Genomic DNA, 23,849 nt, shown 5'->3' on the forward strand with positions numbered 1-23,849 from the left:
TGCTTGACAGAGGATGACGAAAGAATTGCACACAGATACAAAAACAGACAGTAACATAATGAACCTCCTGGTGATAATGCATGCTCTTGGGCGAGCTTTCCTATTCAAGTGTGATTGTGTTGCTCCTGCTCTGTGTTGGACCTTAAATTTCTGCTGTTCACCATCATCTTTCAGCCCTTGAAATGTTTAGATTACATGTAGTCTGTTGTGTTTCTGCTCATGAATTCATGCTGTGTCTTCATTGACTTGCTTTAAACAAGCTTCTCTGACCAATAATTCTGAGAGTTCTAATTTTCACATGGAGAAATACCCAAATCTATAACATGATCTCTATAACATGGTCACTATGAAGGTAACATTTTGCCTTTATTTCATAGGAGTTATTCAAATAGATATTTGTTAGATCAGATAGCCTGGTCTTGCAGAGCTCTTGTCCAAAAGGAATAGGTGCAGGAGAAGAGTGAGGACAGAAAGAACAACTGTAGAGCGTTTTAAAGGATAATTCAAGCAAGACGGAGTTTCAGTGACTCTTGATCAAAGTCAGGTAAATCGCATTTGACAACGGAGGTTCTGTCCAATATGAGACTTGCATTCCTGGGGCACAGCCATCCACATCACAAGAGATTTTGTCCTTTTAATACCTCTGTAACAAGTTTAGCTTAGAGGCTGGCAACTTACATCTTGTCTTGCACAGCAAAGAATATTGTCCAGCAGTGCTGAGCCCCTTTCTTATATCCCCAAAGCCAAATGTGCTGAGGAGGGTCCATAGGTGAGAAGGTGCGTGGGGAAGTGGTAAGTTTGTAGGGTAGATGGTGAAAATAAGCCACTTTGAGTGGTATGGGCACTTCACTGGGAAATATTTTTTTCATTTCTGTTGGTAATGCTAAGGGAAAACAAACTTACCATCATCTAGTTCAAAAGGAGCCAAATGAAGTTGTTTTTAATGCAGTATGCACTGGAGCTATTCTTTGCAGTCTGCTCTGGAGGATAAAATTTGTGTGTTTAAAAAAAGAATGCTTACAAATTCATTGAAGAAAGACATCTGCCAAGATCTATTCTATACAAAGTCATTGTCTCTGCTTCAGGATGTCTGCAAGTCATTTTTAATTGTGATCTGCAATAGCAGGATGATAAGCTGGTGAAGTATCCAGTGAGGCCACTGCTGCAGATGAGATATGGGTTATCTATTCTTATGGTTTTGTGTTCAACTCTTGATGAATATCCCTAACAGCATCATTGCCCAGGAGGGGACAGATTTTTCCACAGTCCACTAACACTGTCTTTAGCTATTGAATAAGAGTCTCTGGCTCCTGGTGTGCAGAGGAAAGGTATAGAGTAGATGGTTATTAATACATTTTCCCGAAGGAAAAGCAAAGAAGAGAAAAAAAGGGATTTTAATGGAAGAGTTGAATCAGGTGATTGCTCCTGTGAGTTTTAATTATTTTTTTCCACAGGAAGCCACTCTAGCACTTTGTAGAGGAGAAAAATAACCAGGAGAACCCATCTTCATCTGTGGAGATTTGGATGGAGGGTTCATTACGGATTACTGTGCCCTACGGGAGTTCTATTGGTAATATGTTTCCAGGAGTATCTGAGTTTTCCCTTTGTGCTTTATCTATTCTCCTTCATGCTAAATAATCACACATTCAGCAATGAGAAACAACTTTAGAAATTAAGTCTATATTCTTCTAACAATGTTGTTTTCATTTTTTTTTTTTTTTAATGATAATGACTTGCCCTGATAAAAATTCATGGGAAGTATTATAGGATTTTTAATGAGTATAATACCTCTGAAGTGGCTTGCTTATTAGAGATGTAGTTACTGCAGGACCAAGCATAGAAAAGCAGGCAGATAGCTAAGGCTCTGGACTATGCTGCAGGAGACCTAGGCAGAAAACTTGACTCCTATAGATTTCCTGACTTTGCCCAATAAGTCTTTGTTCCTGTAATATGAAGCTGGAGAACTACTTTCTCTCCAGACTTTGAATATCTTTGCTTCTCCCTCTCTGACATGTCGTCCAAACTGGATAAATTCCCATTTTTAGAGATTCTGGAAAAACTTTAGGAAAAGCTAATGTAGGAAGGGTGTCACCTGAAATCCATGTCACTTCTTTAGCTCAGCACTGTGCCATCAGCATGGCCTAACGAATTATCATGAATAGATGCTGGTGCTTTCCAAAGCTCTCTGAGTCCCTTTTCAGCAAGCCAGCCCTGGTGAAATTGAGGTATGTTTAAGAGGATTTGGACTTCATAGTTATCTGAACAGCGCATCAGCCCAGACAAGGTCTATAACCTCAAGGAGCACCATCCAACCCTGAAGGTTTCAGTGATGAAAGAATTCAGTTTTTAGGCTGCTCTCTATAAGAATAAGGCAGAGGAGAATGTTTTCAGTGATGAAGGGTGATGAAGCTGTGAAGGACCTGGAGCACAAGTCTTATGGGCAGCAGCTGAGGGAACAGGAATTCTTGAGTCTGAAGAAGAGGAGGCTCAGGAGAGGCCTTTCTGCTTTCTGTGGTTCCCTGAAAGGAGGCTGTAGTGAGATGGGATTGGTCTCTTCTCCCAGGTAACAAGTGTTGGGACAAGAGGCAATGGCCTAAAGTTGCACCAGGGGAGGTTCAGATTGGATATTAAGAAAAATTTCTTCTCAGAAACAGTAGTGAGATATTGGAACAAGCTGCCCAGCTGAGGTGGCAGATTCACCATCCCTGGAGATGTTCAAGGAAAGGTTAGATGTGGCACTGAAGGAAAAGGTTTAGTGGTCATGGTGGTGAGGGGTTGATGGTTGGACTGGATTAACTTAGTTATCTTTTCCAACTTCAGTGATTCTATGATTCCATGAAAACAGCAGCTATTGATCAAGGCTGGCTGGCATAGAAGAACTTGAGGCTCAAACAAAAGGAGTGCATGTCTGCGCTTCAAATGTAGCTGGAGTCTAGCATGGTATGGTGGTTTGAGGGCAAGGAATGCTTTTGCTTGGATGAATATAAAGAATGTATTTGGGGACCAGAAGGGCTGTGCATGTGACTCAGTTGCTGGAAGTGGCATTTTAGATCTGCAGAGCAATAATAGTGTTTGGGAGTTAGGTCCATGAGAGTTCAGGTGCAGCAAGGACTAGTTACAAACCAAGAGGAATGGAGGGGGAGCTGAGATACCATGGCTGGCAGCATAGGGACCTCACAGGCATGTCCTATGACATCCCTGCTATGGAGCAGAGTTGGTTGGTAATTACTGTCAAAAGCCCATATGACCAGACTGGTCCCCAGTGATATAACTGATTCAAGTCCAAGCTAGAAAGCTGGGTCTGCAAGTCAGGATCAGAGACACGGTCAGGCTGCTTCAGCGTATTTCAAGCAAACACCAAATGTGAGAGTCTCAATTTAAAAACAGCTTGAAAATAAAGGAAGGGGAATAGCCAGCTGAGCTCCTAGAAGCAGGTCATGTGCCCTGAGCTCTTACACTCCATAAATATGGAGTTTATGACTGAAAGGATGTCGAATTGGTCTTTATTCCTGGAGCTTCTAAGTAAGACTAATGATCTCTGCAGGAGCTGATGTGTGTCCTTTCACCACTGAAACCTTGGGGTTTGGAAGGTGCTGCTGAGAAGTTATAGGCCTTGTTTGGGCTGCTGTGATGTTCAGATAGTTAACAAATCCAAAACCTCTTAAATATAATTCAATTCTCCTGGGACTGGCAGAGTGAGAAGACACTCTGAGAGCTTTGGGAAGCACCAGCATCCAGGACAGCGAGCAGTGCTCTTTGAGCCAACGTATCTTGAGAGTAACAAAATGGGAGAATGGCTCAAAGTTCAGAGATACTATTGACTTTGAAATTGGAAAGCAGAGGAAAAACCCAGTCAGACAGTAATTGGCATTCATTGGAGACGAGGTCTGCCACCTCAGCATTTGGTTTGTAGCACTCAGACCTTGTTAGTTTATTGCCAAATAAAAAAATAATGTGAGCATACCTCAGATTGACTTGGTAATGAAAACTGAAAGTGCAATAGCTGCAGATTTTTTACCTTTTTTTCTTTACTGCTGCTAGGAATCATCTCTCTCAGAGTCCATTTTTAGCTACTGACTTCATCTGGTTAAAGTCACTCAGTGGTTAACTTCCCAGTTCAGTATTTACATATCTGTATAATCTTACACATGTGTATAATATAACCACATCCACTTCCTAAAGCTTTAATGCAGCTCACTGGAATTATTTGTGTCATTCCTTTCCTGAACTTTTCCATTAATGAGTAAGGTGTATTAAAGTTAGTATCTGCCTTAGTGCCCTGAGTACATACTGAATCCTCTTGTGTGTGCAGGCGATTTCAGACTGCACCTTGAATATTTTTGAGTCCTCTTAAAGTATGTTCTGCACAGCTAAATTACTGTGGTTTTATGGAGTTCTTTTTCTTAACAGTAATTAGAGGGTTTTGTGGTTTTCTGTGACCCAGAATAACAGCTGCAGATTGTAATAAACAACTCAAAGCCAGATCACGTACTAATTGTGCATCATGACAGCTTAATTCTCAGTAGTGCAAGAGTATTAGTAACTTGTTTTTCCTTACGTAAACTAAGAAAACAGTTGTTATTTTTTTCATTGTTAGATTCTGGCTTTCAGGTGCATTGCTGGTATATAATGACATCTACTGGCAAGCAGACTTTGTGAAATCTCCAGCGCTTCTTGGAGTTCTCAGCCAAGATCTACACTTGCAGTGTAGAAAGGAAGAAAGATGAGAAAATTTCCCATCTTTGTGCTTCTTCTGATAGAAGAGTTGAAGGGGAGAGGGGAAAAAAAAAAAAAAAAAAAAAAAAAAAAAAAGAGAGAGAGAAAACCAATTTATTCTCTTGATTCTGTCATTGATTACTTTTGTTCAAATTAAAGATGGTCCTGAGAGCAGTATTGCGGTTGGTAGGTATGGATTAGCTGGCTGCTAGGTGCAAAAGGGAAAAGCTCTTCCAGAAGATTCAAATGAATCTTGTAGCCTATTGAATTACAGATGGCTGAAGCATTACACAAAACAGGTTGCTATGACCTATTGGAAACATTTTAAGTTTTTTCTGTCCCTCTCACATTTTTACTACTACTCCTTCAGTACATTATAGCCATGAAGCTTTTCCTCTTAGAGTCTCTGAGTTTAGAGCAGGGCCGGTGTCACAAGCTCTGGTCCCCTGCTGGAATTGAAGATCCCGAATTTCTCCTTCCAGTGCTGTTGATCCGCTTCCATCGATCAAAACCTGGCTGATCTTCCTTAGCCATGGCTGGGCACTGTGGCACTCTGACTGTGCAGCTGATATGACAGCCAAACTGTGTGTCAAGCTGTTTTATGCTGTCCTTGATACAATCCATCTGTAAGTTGCCCCTTTTGGATCTCTCATCCTTTGTCTTTAGCACTACCTACAGTCTTAGAATAAGTCTTGAGTGGAATACAGGGAAAAATTCTTCTCAGAAAAAGTAGACTGTATGTGATGAATATGGAATAGCAGAAGCATTAAACATTTAGGAGCAGATTAACACTGGAGTTTGGAGTACTACAGTCCCGCTTCTCTGTCCCAATATACTATTCATGGATGTACAAAATGATACTGGAATGTTTGATAGGTATGTGGAGGTCTTAAGCATTCAAGGCTTTCCAGAAGAAGAGCAAAATAAATTAACATATTTTTCTAGCAAAACAAATTATCTGCCCACATCATCCATAAGTCCCAATATATAAATATTTTTTAATGTTCAGGGCATGTATTGCCACTGGAAAAAGACATGAAATCATACTACTTGATCTGATTACATAAAGCAAATTTTCTAACCCTTCGCTATCTTTCACAAGCAGGGGATCTTAGCATTCACTGTGTTAAGGCAGGATATAAATGATCTGCCAGTCAATCCTCATCTTGATACATGTTGTTCTACAACACAAAGACATTTTTGCTATCACTTTCACGCTTAGGTACTCCAGAGGCCGTCAGACTGTGCTGTATGTGCATTTTGATCAGCACAGGGACTTACATCCTGCTTTCCCATGATGAACTTTTGCTGCTTGCAAGGACTGGTGCATAGGTAGAAGACCAAGAGAGATGCAAGCATAGCCAGCTGAGTTGTTTCTTGCCTTTGCATTGTGTTTCTTTCCACATGGAAATTCACCTCACAGAAAATAATGATTTTGCTTCTCGTAGTCCAACCCCTTGAATCCAATTTTTTCCTCTGGCAGTTCCTCTTTTTAGTGGGGTTGTGGCACCAATCAACTCCAGTTACCTTCTGCCTCATGTTCAGTATGTTCAGTCAAAACTAGGTCTGCAAACAACTGTGTTTTTTTTTTTAATTTGTGAAGCTTTTTTTTTGTCAGTTGATTGAACAACTTACATAGCTGTTAAACAGAAGAGCTCCAAATAAAACATTTAGTACATTGTTATCTCCCTCTCTCTGTTGCAGAGGTACATGTATACTTCAAGTAAATCCTCCACTTGGGGCAGCCTTGATACAGGAAAAAATTGATAGTTCAAGAGCTGCCAAAGATATCTGACCATCCTCCTCTTTCAGAAATCCCATACGTAGTTTATGACAGAGTGTCACAGTAAGGTGTGGGTAGTATGAAGCTAAAGGACAGGATATTGGATGCTTTGAATTCTTTGGGGGTTCTCAGGCTATTATGAGCTCTACACTGACCTTCACTGAGGCATAGCTAGTTACCAAATAACTAATTTCTGCTGAACCTTACCTGCAGTACCAAGTTTATGAGTGAAATTGTGTCAAATTCACTGACAACACACCTTTTGTTGTAACTATTTTGATGAAAGGTGGAGTATCAGGTTTCTTTAGAGAAAGGTATCTATTGGGACCCCTGAAAAAAGGTGCACTTACCCTAGGAAAAATAACATTCAGTGACTGGGATCATGTGATGAAGGCTCAGAAGACCCATTGTTGATCTCATGATAGGGTCCATGATGTTCATGATAAGATTAAAAGGTTCAGACATCCTTGAAATACAAGATCTCCTGAATTTCTCTTGGTAGAGTACCTTTTGGGACCAAGTGACATCTATTCAAAACTATCATTTAATCAGCTCACTGAATAATGGTTTTTCTGATAGATTAGGCACCCCTACAGATTTCTGTGTATCATGTCCATGTAGCCTTTCTGTTTATTAAATCAGAATATAATGCAGTGAACAAGGAGGATGATTTTCTTCTTTTCTTAGAAGGAACTGAACTCCCAGATAAGATGAATGTCTTATTTCTTTTAGAAGAGAAGATAATGCCAGTTTTGATGTCAAATTTTCCAAGATATTAATAGGATTTTAGCATCATTAAGCTAATAGAATCCTGCATCTGTGCCTTAGAAAATGGCAGTCATTTGTGCTGCCTGTCTGGTCAGCAGCTTTTGAAAATGGATCTAAGTGACTTATATACACTACAGTTCTGCATCTCAGTTGGTCTGAAGATCACTCCTGACCTTCACTGGAAATAGAAATCCCAAACAAACAAAAAATCCCCACCAAACTCAGACTTGACAATATTTCTGAAGAAAAAATCTAGAGAATGGGAAAAAAGGTATTACTTCCTTCCCAACTCATGCTGTCTTTTGGAAGTGCTCTCAAGAATTTGGAGCTGAAGATCATAATAACCTTGCAACATTTCTTGCATCCTTCTTCTTCTCATCCAATGGAGAAAGCTGCTTAGTCTTCTGGTTTATACTTTGTGATTATCAGGTTGCAAATTGAACACAGGTGAAAGAACAAGAAGAGAGAAAAAATAAAGTTATCATTAGAGCACTGACCTAGGACATAGGAAACCTGCTGTCAGTTTCTGTTTGTCCCAGACCCTGTGACCTTCCATATGTCTCCTGTTCAGTTGCACCTCTGACTCATCACCCTCCTGGAGTGGAAACAATAATACAGTTGCTGTAAATTCTCATTTCACAGAGATACTGTGAATTTAATTAACAAAGGAGAGAGGGGTATATTAATAGAGCTCAGTTCAGTCTTGCTTTTGTTTCCATCTCATTTTGCCCTTCTTGCTCTGTTTTTATTCAGCTTTTGTTGCCTACCTAGGATATAGATCCCCTGGTTTGCAGACCTGTCAATATGCTAGGTGTCTGATTCATGGAGTTCTGCTTAGCAGAGTTTTGAAGGTCACCCAGTGATACCTCTATCGATGTTTTGTGACAGGGTTAGAAAATTTCATCTCATTCTGGGATTAGAAGAGTGATGCTTTTGTGGTAGGTGTAGAGCAGTTTGGTAGAGAAAAAAGAAGGTATATAGAATTGACCTCAGTGCGGTATATCTTCTGTACACTGCTTTGTAAGGTGAAGGAAATATCCAGTGATTTACTTGAATTTGACAGGAAAATAATAATCTAATGATGTGTTTTTGGACTGATTTTTTTTCCCATTATTTTCTCATTTAGTTTCCTTTCATTTCTATTAACAAAGGCCACAACCCAGAGTTTGAAATAAAATATGTGATTATATTCTGCAGCTGTTCTCAAGTTGGAAGAAATATTTGTAAACTTGGCAGCTGCTTAAGGAGCTGCAAGTGGAGGAAAGGAAAGCAGTTAAACTTGAGCAGATTGCTTAAAAATCATCACTGATGGGTTATTCCATTGTGTGCTTTTGATGTCTTTCTAGACCGGGTAGTAAAGGATTGTTCTATCTCCATATGTTTTCAAGTATCTGCAGACTGCTTCCGCCTCCATTTTAGGTCCCTTTTCATAAAAAATATTCTGTGAGGCTGGATATGGCAAAATCTATGTTTCAGTTGTTCCTGCTCTGAGGAAACATATTATCTGATAATTAGGCTATCTACTTTGTAATTTTATAATTATTTCCATTTGGCCATCTGAGGATCTACATGGGGTGTGAATATAACCTGGTCACAGGCCATATACATAGTTCAGCAATTATATGGGGTAGTAAACTCAATATCCCTTTGTACTCAGCACTGGTGAGGCCTTACCTCAAGTACTGTGTTCGGTTTTGGGCCTCTTGCTACAAGCATGTTCAGAGAAAGGCAATGAAGCTGGTGAGTGGTGTGGAGCACAAGTCTTATGGGGAGCGGTTGAATGAACTGGGATTACTCAGACTGGAGGAGACTCAAGAGACCTTACTGCACTCTACAGCTCTCTGAAAGGAGGTTGTAGTGAGGAGAGTGTCAGCCTCTATTCCCAGGTAAAGTGATAAGACGGGAGATAATAGCCTTAAGTTTCACCAGAGGATGTTTAGGCTGGATATTAGGAAAAATTTCTTCTTCGAATGAGTTGTGAGGCACTGGAAGAGGCTACTTCCCAAGGAGGTGGTGGAGTCAAGAAAAGGCTACATAGAATCATCGAATCAAAGAATCATAGAATCGCAAGGTTGGAAATGACCTATATCACACTGCATGGGGTTGTTGTGCCCAAAGTGCAGGACCCGACACTTGGCCTTGTTGAACCTCATCCCATTCACCTCAGCCCAGTGATCCAGCTTATCTAAATCCCTCTGAAGGGCCTCCCTACCCTCAGGCAGATCGACACCACCTCCCAGCTTGGTGTCATCTGCAAACTTACTGAGGGTGCACTCAATCCCCTCATCTAGGTCATCAATAAAGATATTAAATAACGTGGGCCCCAGTACCAAGCCCTGGGGGACACCACTTGAAATGGGTCACCAGCTGGACTTAACTCCATTTACCACTACCCGTTGGGCACGGTCCTCTAGCCAGTTCCTTACCAAAAGAAGTGTGTACCTGTTCAGACCACAGGTAGCCGATTTCTGCAGGAGAATACTGTGAGAGACCGTGTCAAAGGCTTTGCTGAAGTCAGGGAAGACTACATCAACAGTCTTTCCCTCATCTGCCAATCTGGTCACCCAATCATAAAAGGAGATGAGGTTGGTCAAGCATGACTTGCCTTTCATGCTTGCTGGCTGGATGGTCCCTGATCCCCTGGGCACCACACACAGGCTGTGTGATCTCACCCAAGATGATTTGCTCCATTACTTTCCCCAGTACTGAGGTCAGGCTGACAGGCCTATGGTTCCCCAGATCCTCCTTATGGCCCTTCTTGAAGATGGGAGTCACATCAGCAAGCCTCCAATCTTCTGGGACCTCCCCAGTTGACCAGGAGTGCTGATAGATGTCTGAGAGCGGCTCGGCAATCATCCCTGCCAGCTCCCTCAGCACCCAAGGGTGCAGCCCATCTGGTCCCATGGACTTGTGACAGTCCTGATGGAGGAGGAGCTCTCTGACTGTCTCCATCTGAATTGCTGGGGGTATATTCTGAGTAGAATCCTAGACTTCCAGATTGGGGCATAAAAAGCCCAGAGGATAACTGGTCTGGCTATTAAAGGCAGGTGTAAAGAAGGAGTTGAGGACCTCAGCCTTCTCCTTATCCTCAGTGACCACTTTTCCTGCTACATCAAGTATAGGATGAAAGTTCTCCTTGGTTCTTCTTTTACCATGGCATGTGGTACTGAGGGACATGTTTTAGTGGGTATGGTAGTTATTGGTTGAAGGTTGGGCTAGATAATCTAGGTGGTCTTTTCCAACCTTAATGAATTTATAGTTGTATGAAAATAACCTGAGAGGTAAAACTTTGGATAAAACAAAACAAGTAAAGCTATGTGGGCATATGGTGAGCATGGAATGAAAGTTTTAAGAAGATAAAAAGAATTAAAAAAAAAAGACCTTAAGACCTTTATGACCGCAGAAAGACACCCTAACCTACAGCTGGCATGGCATATGGCAGTGGTATACCAGGAAGACATCCTCACTCAAATCTAGAAATGAGATAACTCTGCTATTGCAGACAAGCTAACAAAAAAAACTATCAGTGCATGTTTATGCATCCACAGCTCACCTATATATTTTCAGTAGCTGTACTAAATCACAGTTGGTGGATATATTCTTATTTGTAGTCTCTCTAATACACTGCAGCAGCTGAAAGTTGCCTGGGTTCTGAATTCCCTCATGATGTGACATTTCCTTTTGCCCAATGGATCTTTTTCTTTTAGTATGGCTCAGAAAATATTCATAATTTGCTCACAGAATTTCTATTGATTCCTTCATGAAAGAGTTTTCAGTTATTCATCTAGTTCTGCATCCTCAGAGTTTGTAGTGTTCAGTATTTTTGGAAATTCCTAAGCCAAACTGCTGTATTTTTTAATACACCTACAGGTACAACTGCATGCACACTCAAGCTTTTTTCCACAAAACTGTTGATGAAATAAACAATAGGTTGCTCCACTTAAAGCACAAAGGTACTTCACTAAAACCAGGTGTTGGCTAAGCCAAAGAGAAGTTGCTTTAGAAGCTCCACCGTGTTCCTCTTCTTAGTAGTAGTCTATCCTTCCCAATTCCTTGGAGGCCTGGTACTTCTGACTTTCCAGTCTAGTCCAGATGTTTCTTCAGAAAGGGCAAGAAATTGAAATTCAGACATCCATGAAGTAGAGAGGTAGCAGTAGAAATACATGGGATAAACAATTACATATAGTTCACAAGTCACTAGCAGAAGAATCTCATTGTGTTGAAGCTGGTAGCACAGCCAACTTGTGAATACACGCTATTATTGTTATTATTCTCAGTGTGCACAACTACATTTGGCCTTGGTGCAAGAAATGCAATGAGCTTTTCTTCCCCGGGGCTTAATGCCAGCTGCTGAAGCTGACCCGTTTCTCACAGCATGATGCCTAGATCCTTCAGCACAGTGCACTTGCATCCATGTTTGCTTGGCAGCTATTTTACTAGCCTGTGCCCTTTGTCTCTGCTATTTCTTTGTTATATTTACTCATTCCTTGCAGTTTTGAACTAAGCTTTCAAGTGTAGTCACTGTCATTTAATATTTATTCATACAGCGTCCACAGCAGAGTGACTAAGGAAGCAAATGAGCCATTGCTGTAATTCAAGTAAATAATCACAGAATGAATTTTGAAAAAAAACATGAAGTGGCATTTGTGGAGATATGTCAAGTCTCTACAAATTTGACTTATAAACTCTCTATGCTCATAGTCTGTGCCAGTGTATACCATCAGTAATTGCAGAACCTACCAGCCCTCTCTTACTCAGCATTATTTGCTTCTGTATAGCTGATAGCACTCCAGGGCTATACTACATGAAAATTCCTCTGGTCACATTGGATCAGGTGGCAGTTTGCCAGGTATAGACCCTTTTGACAAGTATTTTGCCAACTGTGAGCTAATGAACGGATTTATTCTCTTGTTAACATTTGTGGGAAGGTTTGATTAAAGGCTGCTGGCTGTGCAACAAAGAGGATGAAACTAAACATATGTGGCTGGATTTTCAGTGAGAAAAGGACAGCATGCTCAGGAGTCTGAAAAGGACAAAAGTACTCAGGAAAATCTCCTGCTTTCCTTTTGAGCCTAATTGCTGGAGTTGTAACCTCCTCAGCATGAACTACTCTTGAACAAAATCATTCCAGGCCCTTGTGATTTCTTCTTGGCCAATGTTGTAATTCTCTAATTGCAACTTTATTGGGCCTTACTAAATGGTTTCCAGGAGAGATGCTCTGGCTCTTTTGCTAACCTAATCGACCTCTACTGTAATAGAGAGAAAGGGCACTGACACCTTTTGGGTACACCATTACTTCCCAACGTCTCGACGGTATGGTGAGCATGATAGTTGGGATCTTACCTAATTAAAGAATTCCTGTGGACTATTGAAAAGAACATGTGATTGTTCTGTGATACCATTCAGGAGATTGGCTAGTTAAAAAATAAAAATAGAATAAGTAGCTTAGTGAAGTAAATTGCCCTGGCATCAGAACTCTGCTCCAGCTAGCTACAGCCTCAGTGGGAGTTTCAGCAGCTGGTTGCAAGCTAAGGGTACAAGCTGTTTGTAGCTTTCCATCCCTTCTGTCACAGTTCCTTTGGCACCATATGAGAGCAAAGCAATGTCAATGCTTTTCAACTGAAGTAGCAGAAGCAGGAGGCCTTTCCACTTTCTCAGGTGGTGAGGTTTAGTGGTAATTCCCCTGTGGATGATAAATTTGTCTCCACAGTCTAGGTTGTTTCTGAATAGTTTCCTAGTAAGGCCAGTGGATACCTGAAGATTGGCAGTGCAAGCTGATTAAACATTCCAGCTTTATTTCTAGTGAAGGGTTAGTTCTGAAATGGGCTTCTTGGTGTGTGCCTCACAGCACTTCAATTTATACAGCAGGGGAGAGGCTGTGGCAATATATACGGGTGGAGGAAATTACTTTATTAATAGAGCTCCTTGGAGTGCTAGGCTTTGCTGGATCACATACTCTTTGAGCCTAATGCAGCCTTGAAAGCCCTCTCCCCCTCTTGCTGACCCTTGATCTGGTCTGTGGGCTGACCAGCTGCCTCTGCATGCATGGTCACCAAGAGGGAGAGAGTCTGCAGTTCTACCCTGCAGATGCCCTTGCACACCCTTGGCTGTGAAGACTCTTGGCTTCACATCTCTGCAGGCAGCTTCTTGGCATGTGTGAAAAATCAAATGGGAAAAATCATGCTATTTCAGCTAATAATAAATAAAGGTCTTTCTCCTCTGCTGAGATCCAATTAATTTAGGATGCAAATTACCAATTGTGTTTGGGAAGAGGAGCAGCCTTGTTTTCAGAGGTCTTCAGTGCCAAAATGGATGAACTATGAACAACTTGGTGTGAGTTCACTGTTGCTTTGAGTGTGAGGCTGGAGAAGAAACCTTATGAGATTCTGTCCAGTATGGATGGCTTAATAAGTACTGTGCTTGCAACTTATTGGCTGATTTCAAGGTTATTTTTAAAAAAGATGCTACTTCACAGAACAAACAAAAAAAAAAAAAGGGCAAAAGAAGTTATTAACCCTCTTCCTGTAATTCGCAAAGAAAAGACAAAAATCATTCCACCTGTGCTGCACACTTTGCCATGGAACAGCAGTTCCTTCAAGTTATATTGACCTCATAGAACAAGTGATTTCTTTAAAAATCACATTTGCTATTTTATGGGTTTTCTTTCTTTCTCATGAGAGACCTATTCAAATACAGCAAATTTGATTTTTACCCCTAGTTGCACTGGAAATTCTAGACTGAGTGATCCATGAACATTCACATTTAGTGAGTAATGTGATTATAAGAGTATTTAATGACTTTAATTTGCATATATGGTATAGATAATTTCCAGATACTTTCTTTTATTAACCTCTAACTGCAAAATATACCTATAAATAAATAAGGTCAGATTTTATCATTTAGTCTGACATTGGCTGGAACCTTGCCTTAGGAATACATCCATCTAAGTCTGCTGAATTATTCATGCAGGAAAAAAAACACACATCACAAATAAGGCTGAGAATGGCAGAATTTGGCCTGTTTATCTGCACATGTTGGTAGTCCATACGTGTTTAAAGGCAACATGGAGGATGTTAGTTTTGCTGCATTTATACATGTGCATGGTTTTAACGTACTTTGAAGGGATTTTTCCTGCCATTTCTTAGGTACATAAGTAGACAGGGAGAAGCTCTCAGTGGATTAGCTCTGCTTTGTGCCATGTCATTTGCCAGCAGTGCTAGCTTCTTTAATGTCTCATGCACAGATACCTACCATTTCAGACAGTGGAGATGCTGGTAAATATCCATTGAAGGACACATGACAGTGTCTCGTAAAATCCAGCAAAATGCTGGATCCTAGGTGCCATTGACTGGAGCATGAACGTGCAGAACAAGTATAGGCAGGCTGCTGGATCACAACCAAATAACCCACAGCAGAAGCCATAATCCTGCTCCATCCACTGAGCGCTGAAACGTGTTCTGAGTCTTTGAAGACATTAGCTGATGAGTTTGAGGAGTAGCTATTGATAAAGATCTAAATGGAGTGATTTCCAAAGCATACATTTCAGCCTACATTGAGCAGGTAAAAGTGGAAAAAATAAGGTATCTCTAGCAGTAGGTTGGCCATGGAAAATTTCAAGTAGTCTGAAATGTGGCAATAGGAGAGTTTCTCAGTGAAATGTTTTTCTGCTTGAAATAGTTTTATTTCATAAGGATATGCCTCTTATTTTGTCCTTGGAAAAAAGATTCCTCTTGGCTGATATTTACAAATAGAGGAAAGAAAAAACAGCCAGAGGTGGACAGTTGGATGGAAAACTGGAATTGAAATCATTCATATATGGCCAAGTTGCAGGTGACTGAATAGCAGCAGTACAGCAAGAAAAGGTTGGCATCAACTCCCAAAAGGTAACTGTGCTGTGTAAATACACATATATATGTAATTTCACACAAGGTAACTTTTGTGTTGGTGTTTTAGGGTGAAGAAGGATCCCCTGGATTTCCTGGACTGAAGGGTGATAAAGGAGAAAAAGTAAATCTAAGCCTTTATTTATTACACTGTGTAAAATGTAGAACTTTATAAAGCTATTGAAGAAAGCTTCCCCTCTTGGAAGTCTTTTTCTTTTACCTCTGTGTTTTCTTGTTATATTAGCAAAGTTCTGTAAAGAGAAGAATTTGTTGCTGTGCTGTTTATCCGCAAAATATCCTTTCACTTCTAAACTTGATGAGTAACCATGCTCAGCCACATCTGAAAAATGTGCGGAGACTGCAAGGGCAGGAACTTTGTCTGAAGTCTTTAAAACACTGAACAGAATAGAAGATGGCTCAGAGCTAAATGCTTTCTCATACTGAAATGCCAGTTTCTTCAATATGGGACACGGAAGGCAGAAGATTATCGTGTCTTTTTTTGCTCTGAACACAAATAACCTTTTGGTTGAGATGGCCTTTTGCTGCTTAGCAGCCTCATAAAAAAAAAAGAAAACAACAAAAACGCAAATAACCCTCCACCAAAACTCCCTCCAAAATCCCAATGTTATCCAGGACTGAACCTGCTCTATCAGCTAGTATTTACTTTGGATACTTTTGTCAGAAATATCTTAAATGCCATTTGCAGGAGGGATTATAAAAATTTAGACATTTTCCACCTGTTATAAAACAGCAAATGTTCAGGACTGTAAGTCAAGAGCTCACTCTAATTAATGCACAATATACTCGTTCTGTTTAATCAGTGCCCCTGTGCTCGCCAATTGCAGAGCCTGTTTGTTATTTGATCCTTTTTTTTTTTAACATAATCCACTTTAAAAAAGACAAACCTGCTGAAGATCCCAGAAGTAAAAACATTTGGTCCATTCCTTACCACGTACGTGAGCTTGCCTGTTCTGTGTCTATTCTCTTCCCATTTATTCCTTAAATTGCCAGCTGCACATAGCAAAACATGGCTTTCCCCTGTGTTTACTGCCAGCCTCAACATACTTAGTCCCATTCAGCCTGGTGGGCAGACAGATCTAAGAAGCAATGCCTGTTTCTTCTGCTATCATTATTTTTTGCCCTCCAGCTTTGCATGTTACTGTCTCTGAGACTCACTTCCCTGGAGGTTAAGTAGTTCCTAAGGACTCTTGAGTTTTTCAAGGCTTCTTTTTTTGCTTTTAGGCTCTTTACATCCGCATTACAGCTATGCCTAGAGGCTTCTGAGCTTTGAGGTGGATGCTGTACAAGCACAGAGTCAACAATAAATAATAGTAATGATAATAATAATAATAACAATAAAAAGTTAGTTACAAAAGCAGCAGATTTTTGTGACAATGGAAGACTGGAGAGGCTGAGAGGAGATGATATTAAAATGATTCAATACTTCAGTATCTCATCAGTTGCACAGCCTTTATATTAATTTATTCTAAAGTGAGATAAGTCAAGGCCAAGAGTGTCTGGTTCCTCATTAACAGCTCATCAATTGGTCATAGTGTGTTAATGTTAGCAGTAGCTCCTCCAGAGACTGTAAATAATAAATGTTTGCATTGAAATGATTCTTCTCATTCCTTATTCTTGTTTTGCTTGTGTCCTTGCACTTGCAACTGTTGTTAATACCATGCTGATGACAGTTCTGTTGTTGTTACAGGGGTCCCTTGGCTTGCCTGGCACCCCGGGGAAGGATGGAGCAAAAGGAGAAGCCGTAAGCCTTTTCATTCCTCTGTGCAATCCTTGCCTTTCAGTGAAAGCCAGGCAGTGGAAATCAATCTGTACTGAGTGGGACATGTCTTGGGGATTTGTATGACAATTTTAGGAGCAGCAGAAACAAATGGCAGGAAGTTAATAGCCTCACCAGTCACTAGTAGTAATAGAGAGTGTCATGTGGATTAGCCATCCTGAGAGAGCCCAGGGTCAGCTCTGTTGCTGTTCGTTAAGCTGGTTGAGGAGGGTGGCAACTTTTTACTATAGATATCATTGGGGAAGAGCCTTTAAAATCTTATTTGCTGTCCTCTTTTGGCAGCCATTTGGTGGTGATTGGATGAACTTGGGGAAAGAACTCATTGGAAGGGCAGGAATGCACAAAAGTAATGATACATATCAGAAAAGCTCTTGTTTTTCTGTCGTTTACATCCTGTTTCTGCTTTGTGCAACGCTGGGAACTTGTCTCACTTGGACAGGTGTGTGGTAATTTTCTTGTATTGCTTCCTGAATGGATGCAAACTTCCTGCCTAGCACAATCTGTATTCAGACAGCAACTTATGTGGATTTAAAGAATTTCTTATAGGATCTATTTATTGCATCCATCAAATGTACTATTTTATCTCCAGGGACTCAGCAATTGCAGATTGTAGTTGGTGTGAGCTGTTTACTACTTACAGAACCCATTTCTTGCTATTTAAGAGGCTGGGTTTGAAAAATGCATGAATAGCCACTTCAGTTTTCAACTTGTTTCTTCAAACTTTTTTTTTTTTTTTTTTTCCAAAGAAAGCACAAAGTAGATTTTCAAATCTCTGCATAATGGTACTCAGGACTGTGGATAGAGTTTCCATTCCTAAAGCTGTAAATAACGACTGTTCTAGTCCCAGAATATTGCTGTTATTTACAGGGCGAACCAGGACAACCAGGAGCATTTGGATTGCCTGGGCCAGCAGGTCCAAAGGTAGGCTTGCCATTTCTTCTTTACATGGGTAAGTGTATCTTTTACACTGACTTTTTATATATGTGGATTGCTTGGGTAACTGTCTTTTTCTTTGTGACTCCTGTGTTTTCATTGGTGAATGTACAAGCTCAAAATGCTTGTTTCTATCAAGACATCTGATAGCATACCAGACACTAGGTATGGCATATAAAGAGAATACCTCTTATTTGATCAACAGTATAGCTGGAGAAGTTGAAGAGAGCACATTTTGCTTCATGTTTTCAATAAATGTTCTCAACTTTGGCAAAGATTCAGGTGAGAATTATTGTGACTGCTCTGCAACTGGAAAAATAAAATCATGGTAGATCCTAGCCTGGATAATTACAATTCTATCCATTATGGGAGTTTCACTATGCACCAGTAGACAGTGGCAAAATGTCACAGAACTTGAGCCATCCATTATATTACTGGATCAAACAATGTGCTTCTGAATGAGCATTCAGTGAGGCTTGGCTTACCATCAGAAAAGTGCCTAAGCTTTGAAGCCCTTCACATGAGCAATGCTTTGTCCTCTTTCCAAAATCTCAGCTCTCCTTGCCTCCCTGGTTAGTGAGAGGATAACTAACCAACAGCTACTTTCATCTGTCTTCATAAAACAAAAAGAAGATGGCTCATTACACTGATGAGTGTTTTTCTTAGGGACGTTATGCACAGCAAGCTCAGTTCAGCCTATGAAAGGTGAGGCAAGGATAATGGATTGGTTGCTCAGACTTCCTTGATCCAGTTCTGCTCCCATACCTGCAAAGGTGTTTGAGTGTCACATCTTTCTGGAAGAGCTATTTGGCTAACTAAACCTCCTGTTGATTTCACTTATAGCATTGTTCTCAAGTAGGAGTTAAATGCCTGAACACCATTCTAGATGTCATCCTGATGGTCATCTGGCTCTGTCTGAGAGGACTCCATGAAGCATTTTATTCATGTAGATCCTTCTGGGTGTCTCATGTACAGAGGCTCCTTCTCCAAAATGTCTAGTTTTCATTAAGGGAAATGTTCATCATTTCCTTAAGTCTCATTAGGAGGGTATCAGAAATAATGGTGTATTTGTGGACTAGTGGAAATACTTGGCAGCCATCCCATGGTTCTCTGCAGGAATTGTATTGCTATCAGCAACATGAAGGGTTTGATTGTGGAAGTGGCATGGCAGCATGTTCAGCAGGGGATAAATGACATCTGTAAATCAAGGCTGGGCTGAGTGTGAAGGAACTCTGGATGTTGTTTTTCCCTTCAGTGGAATTAGGACATAGATGAAATGATGGGATTCATCACTCAGAAATGACTATCAGCTGCATATCATCTATTATATAATAAACAAATATGTGTTTTCTCTATGCCCTGCATATTTTCCCATAGTGGAATTAAAAGCCAGTAGGCTGTACAGTGCCCTGTTTCCTTGTGTTGTGAAGTCCCTCACTCTTGCTTTACAAAGCTTTTAAAATCAAGCTAAATTGAGTCTATTAACTATAGCTCCAGAAGGGCTTGATTCTGGAAAAAGCTCCATATTTCCCACAAGGTGAAATAATGAGACAATCTGAGAGTAAGTTCAGCATTATGAGCTGGGCAGGATAGATGTTGATAGGTGTTGACCTATCAACATCTATCCTGTTTGATTTAGACACTGCCAAGTGCTTCCAGGGAAGAGGTGAGCTTGGCTATCCCCAGCCTCTAAGCTACAGTAGCTAAATATAAAATGACTGTGTGCTTTCATAGTGACTTTTACTTATTTTAAGGGATGCACTGACTATATGTGATGTCCTTGAGCTGGATCCTGGCCTGAGCTATTTTAAGCAGTAATCCACGTTTTGTTGACAGGACTTAAAAATTTAAAATATGAATCAAAACATTCCTCTGTAAAGCCCAGCTTCCTTGCTCCTGTGGAATGGATTGTATAGAGATGGGTGGAGTTAGTATTAGAAAGGTCATATCTCCAATTGCTGTTGTAATGATTACTTTTTGCCTGATCACTTATTTTCATTTTAAATCATCAGCATCAGTACAGTGGGTTCATGCTCTCCCCCAAGTTCCATGGAGGGCTACCTTGCAGTTTTCTCTGGTGATTTGGGATGTGCTCCTTCCAACTCAGTCATGTTCATTTCCATTAAGGCTGTCAAGTGCAGCAGTGCTCAGAAACTGTACACGCACCCTAGGAGGTTGAGCACCCTGTTTATCTGCTTGGCTGAATGATTTCCAGTCTTTTGCCTCAATAGCAATTGCCAGCAATTTCTTCTAAGGAGGTGCAGGTTTTACAGACCTCATTAATTATGTGATGAAATTTCCAGCACAGAAATTTCTAGCACAGAAAGGAATCCTGCAGACTTCTGGTAATAGGACTTCAATCCCCAGAGGTACCCTAAATGGATGATTAGGGTACACATATGGATTACAGGAATGAAATGCCCTTGATAAGTCATCTCTGGCTTTACAGCTTTTGCTGCTCAATGAAGTCTTCAAGGTAGATTGTTTCTGGCTCAGTGTCTTCATCATGAAAATTATTTTCTTCACTCTCCAAGCTATGTGGGTAAATTTCAGTGCTCACCAAAATGGATATTTGATCTTGCTGGCTGCAATTGGGCGGAAGCAAAGAGCTCTCAGCACTTGCCTTGTGCTGATCAGGGTCAGAATGTGGTTATAGAAGATGCTGTGGTAGACTGGGATGGAAAGAAATATCCATTGTTCAGTGGAGAAGCCTCTCACGTAAATACATGGGAGCCAGAAAGATACTGAAATGTAATAAGTGGGTTCAAAGTAAAAAGAGTACAGTACAACCCCTTCATGATATGGCATTGTAGCAGTTAAACAAAGCTTGAATTGTTGAGACGACCCTTTAGCTTTTCCAATCCTGCAGCAAATACCCAATTTTCCCTCTTTTTTTTCCCCCTACATCTTTAATAAAAGGTTAAAGAGATTTTCTCATGGCTGTCATTGCTGTAAAACTGACATAGACCTAGCATTGCTATCTGAACTGACAGATATCTGCACTTAATAGAAAAACAGATGGAGAAGAAAAAATAAGTATTTGAAGTTTTAAGTATTAAGTAAGGTTTTAATTGTGACAAATTTCCTCATTCTTGTTCACTTCAGCTGTCGAAGGTCTCACACTTCTCTGGTTTACCAGACATGATCTCAGCACAGGCCTTGAGTGGGATCAGCAAGTCTTCCCAGACAAATTCACTTTCTCTATATATAACTTTTGCTGACTGTTATAACCATGATTTATGTAACAGTCTGAGTTGGATGTTGATAATCTGGACAACTAATAGCAGGCTTTTGTTTCCCCAGAGGTTTTACCTGAAATTTGATAGTATTATTTTTCTGCACTCTGAGGACAGATTAAGCGTGTACCTGCTCTTTCTCTGCTCTTAGAGAACTTCCACAGCTGACACTGCAGAGGTCCTCAGGTGCCAGATGATGTAGAGGTCTCAGAGCCAACTTTGATTGTGCGTATACTCAGCTCTTGTTAACTTGTTTGTGAATCTCCCCAGGACTCTGTGGCATGGTTGGTTTCCATACTGAACACGCGTTCAATTCTTTTAAAACTGGGCTGATGAACTGCTCACAAGCTTCAGGGCACGGTTTCCTCTGTTTTAAAGAACAAAGTCCTCTGTGGCAAAAGGAGGGGACAGTTTTGGCAATGCTTTGCTTAAAACAGTTGTGAGAAGCTTGCCAACTACAGTTCAGCCAGCCTGCCAGGTTTGTGCTTAACAGCTGTTGCAAATGAGATTGTCATTTGGACTAAGGCAAATTGTAAACAGTGGTGCAGCATGAATAGCCTCCAGAACACTTGTGTTGGGACAAAAAAGCCCCATTTCTGCTAACAGTTCATTGAAGACAAGAACTGTGATTTTAAATCTTTTTTTTTTTTTTTTTAATTTAAATATGTATATTTTAATAAGAAACATCCAGCAATAAGAAATGCAGAAATAATTTTAAAATGCAATCCTGATCTGTTTCAAAGCCCTATCCAATGCAGCAATCCAGTGCTGAAATTAACCAGATGGGTGATGTAAAAAGAAGGAAAGTCAGATAAGAAACAAGATAATTGGCCAGGAATATGATGTAAGAAGCCAACCAAGAAAGCCTTGGCTACCTTGTCAGGCCAAGGCTGTCACCACAAGTTTGTTCAGAGGGCCGATCCTATTCATCTGGGGATCCAGACCATTAACAGGTGTTGAAGGGCACATCAAAGCAATCAGTAAGAGTGCTTTCTATTTAATTTTACCATCTCAAGGAAGAAAATCAGTGCACAACCAGCTGAAGAACTTTTGAAACACCTCTGATACTCTTGCGTTTCTCTTATCTACAGTGAAGATGTAGTCTATTTTGCCTTTGGGAATATAGAATCATGGTACAGCCTAGAATGGAATGGACCTTGATCATAAGATCCAAACTTTTGTGAGAAGAAGGAACCTAGATGATGCTATCTGACTGGATGTTGTGTTGAGGGACATGGTTTAGTGGGAGCTATTGGGAATAGGTGAACGGTTGGACTGGATGATCTTTTAGGTCTTTTCCAGCCTTGGTGATTCTATGATTCTATGATTCTATGATCCTATCTAGCGCCCTGTCCAGTCATGATTGAAAACCTCCATGATGGAGATCCTACCATGTTCCTCAGGAGATAGCTCTAGTGATTCATTGTTCTCACTGCAAAAAAAAATTCTCTCTTACATCAAAGTAAAACCTTTTTTTTTGTAGCTAGTACACGGTTTCCCCTTTTCGTCTTCTCCATATGTCTCTTTCTGAAAAGAGAGCCTTGGTATTCTTTGTAGCCACCCTTTAAATACTAGAATAGTGTGATGAGGTACTTCTGAGCCTTCTGTACTCCATGGTTACAAGACTGCTTCAGTCTTTCCTCATGGTTCACGTTCTCCAGACCTTTGATCATGTCTGTGGTTCTCTTCCTTTGAACCATTTGTGCATCTTTTATGTATTGCTGGGACCAGAACTGGACACGGTGCTGCAGGTTTTGTCGAACAGGATATGATTTGCCTTCAGTGATGCAGCTGACTCATGTTCAGTTTGTTGTCTACCAGGGCACCACGGTCCCTTTCAGTAACAAAGATCCTAGCCTGTACAGGGTTCTGTTGTTGTGCCATTGCAGGTGCAGGACTTTTCTCTTGTTAGTGTAGTCATGTAGTTGTTTCTTGCCTGCTCTTTCTGCCTGCCAGGTCTTTCCATAAAATGTCTTTCCCTTTTAATGGGACCACCTCACCACCCAGTTTAGTAAGTGTTTTACCTCTGAAATGATCTCGAGAGGAAGCTTCATATGATAGTTTGCCTTTGTAGGGCAATACTGAAAGCAGAAGAGTAAAACTTGCTATTGCCTGTTTGTATTGCAGTAGGGACAGCGAAAAACAGTAGGGTGCCACTTTGGGTAAGTAGATGAAAAGTCAAGTGCTACTCTGTATATTAGTGCTGAGACAGTCAGGAAGTATCAACAGATTTCTATAAATCAAGAAGTATGTTACATTTCTGAATAAGTGTTTTTTTTTCCTTAGTCTTTTATGTGAAAATGTTTGTTATTTTACTTTATCTCAATTCTTTGCCAGGGATCTGAGGGAAAACAGGGTCCCCCAGGTATTAAAGGCTACGTAGGAGCACCGGTAAGTTATGATTATTATTAAGTTTTTGATACTCTAGAAACTTTATCCAGTTTTTCAGTATGTTCTGCCCACTATTTTTTTTTTTTAATTAACCTGCATATTGTGTATCTGACCTCTTACCTGTACTGTGCCCAAATTGTAACACTTTCTTGACTTTATTGAGTTTCTTCTGACTTCTTTAAATGAGATCTGTACCTAGAGAATTGTCAGTAATAATGACTTGATTACCAAGATAACAACTGGGAATTTTGTGATACTCCCACTGTAATGCGATTGCTTTGGTCTGTGTTGATGCACCATTTATATGGTGCTTGAAAACTTCATCATAACACCAAACAGAA

The 23,849-nt window shown here is 40.4% G+C and overlaps 1 protein-coding gene across 1 annotated transcript in view; it reads left to right on the forward strand.

Annotated features, from left to right (window-relative positions):
- The window catches only part of COL22A1 (collagen type XXII alpha 1 chain), a gene marked incomplete at both ends in the record, with an annotated part of 197,594 nt that overhangs the window by 76,965 nt on the left and 96,780 nt on the right, over positions 1 to 23,849 (forward strand). Inside the window, 4 exons of the mRNA XM_079533383.1 lie at positions 15,221 to 15,274; positions 16,859 to 16,912; positions 17,816 to 17,869; positions 23,455 to 23,508. Of these exons, the coding sequence (XP_079389509.1) occupies positions 15,221 to 15,274; positions 16,859 to 16,912; positions 17,816 to 17,869; positions 23,455 to 23,508 (216 nt within the window). The remainder of the gene's footprint in view (positions 1 to 15,220; positions 15,275 to 16,858; positions 16,913 to 17,815; positions 17,870 to 23,454; positions 23,509 to 23,849) is intronic.

This window comes from Tetrao urogallus (assembly GCF_951394365.1).
Source record: "Tetrao urogallus genome assembly, chromosome: 3".
NCBI lineage: Eukaryota > Metazoa > Chordata > Aves > Galliformes > Phasianidae > Tetrao > Tetrao urogallus.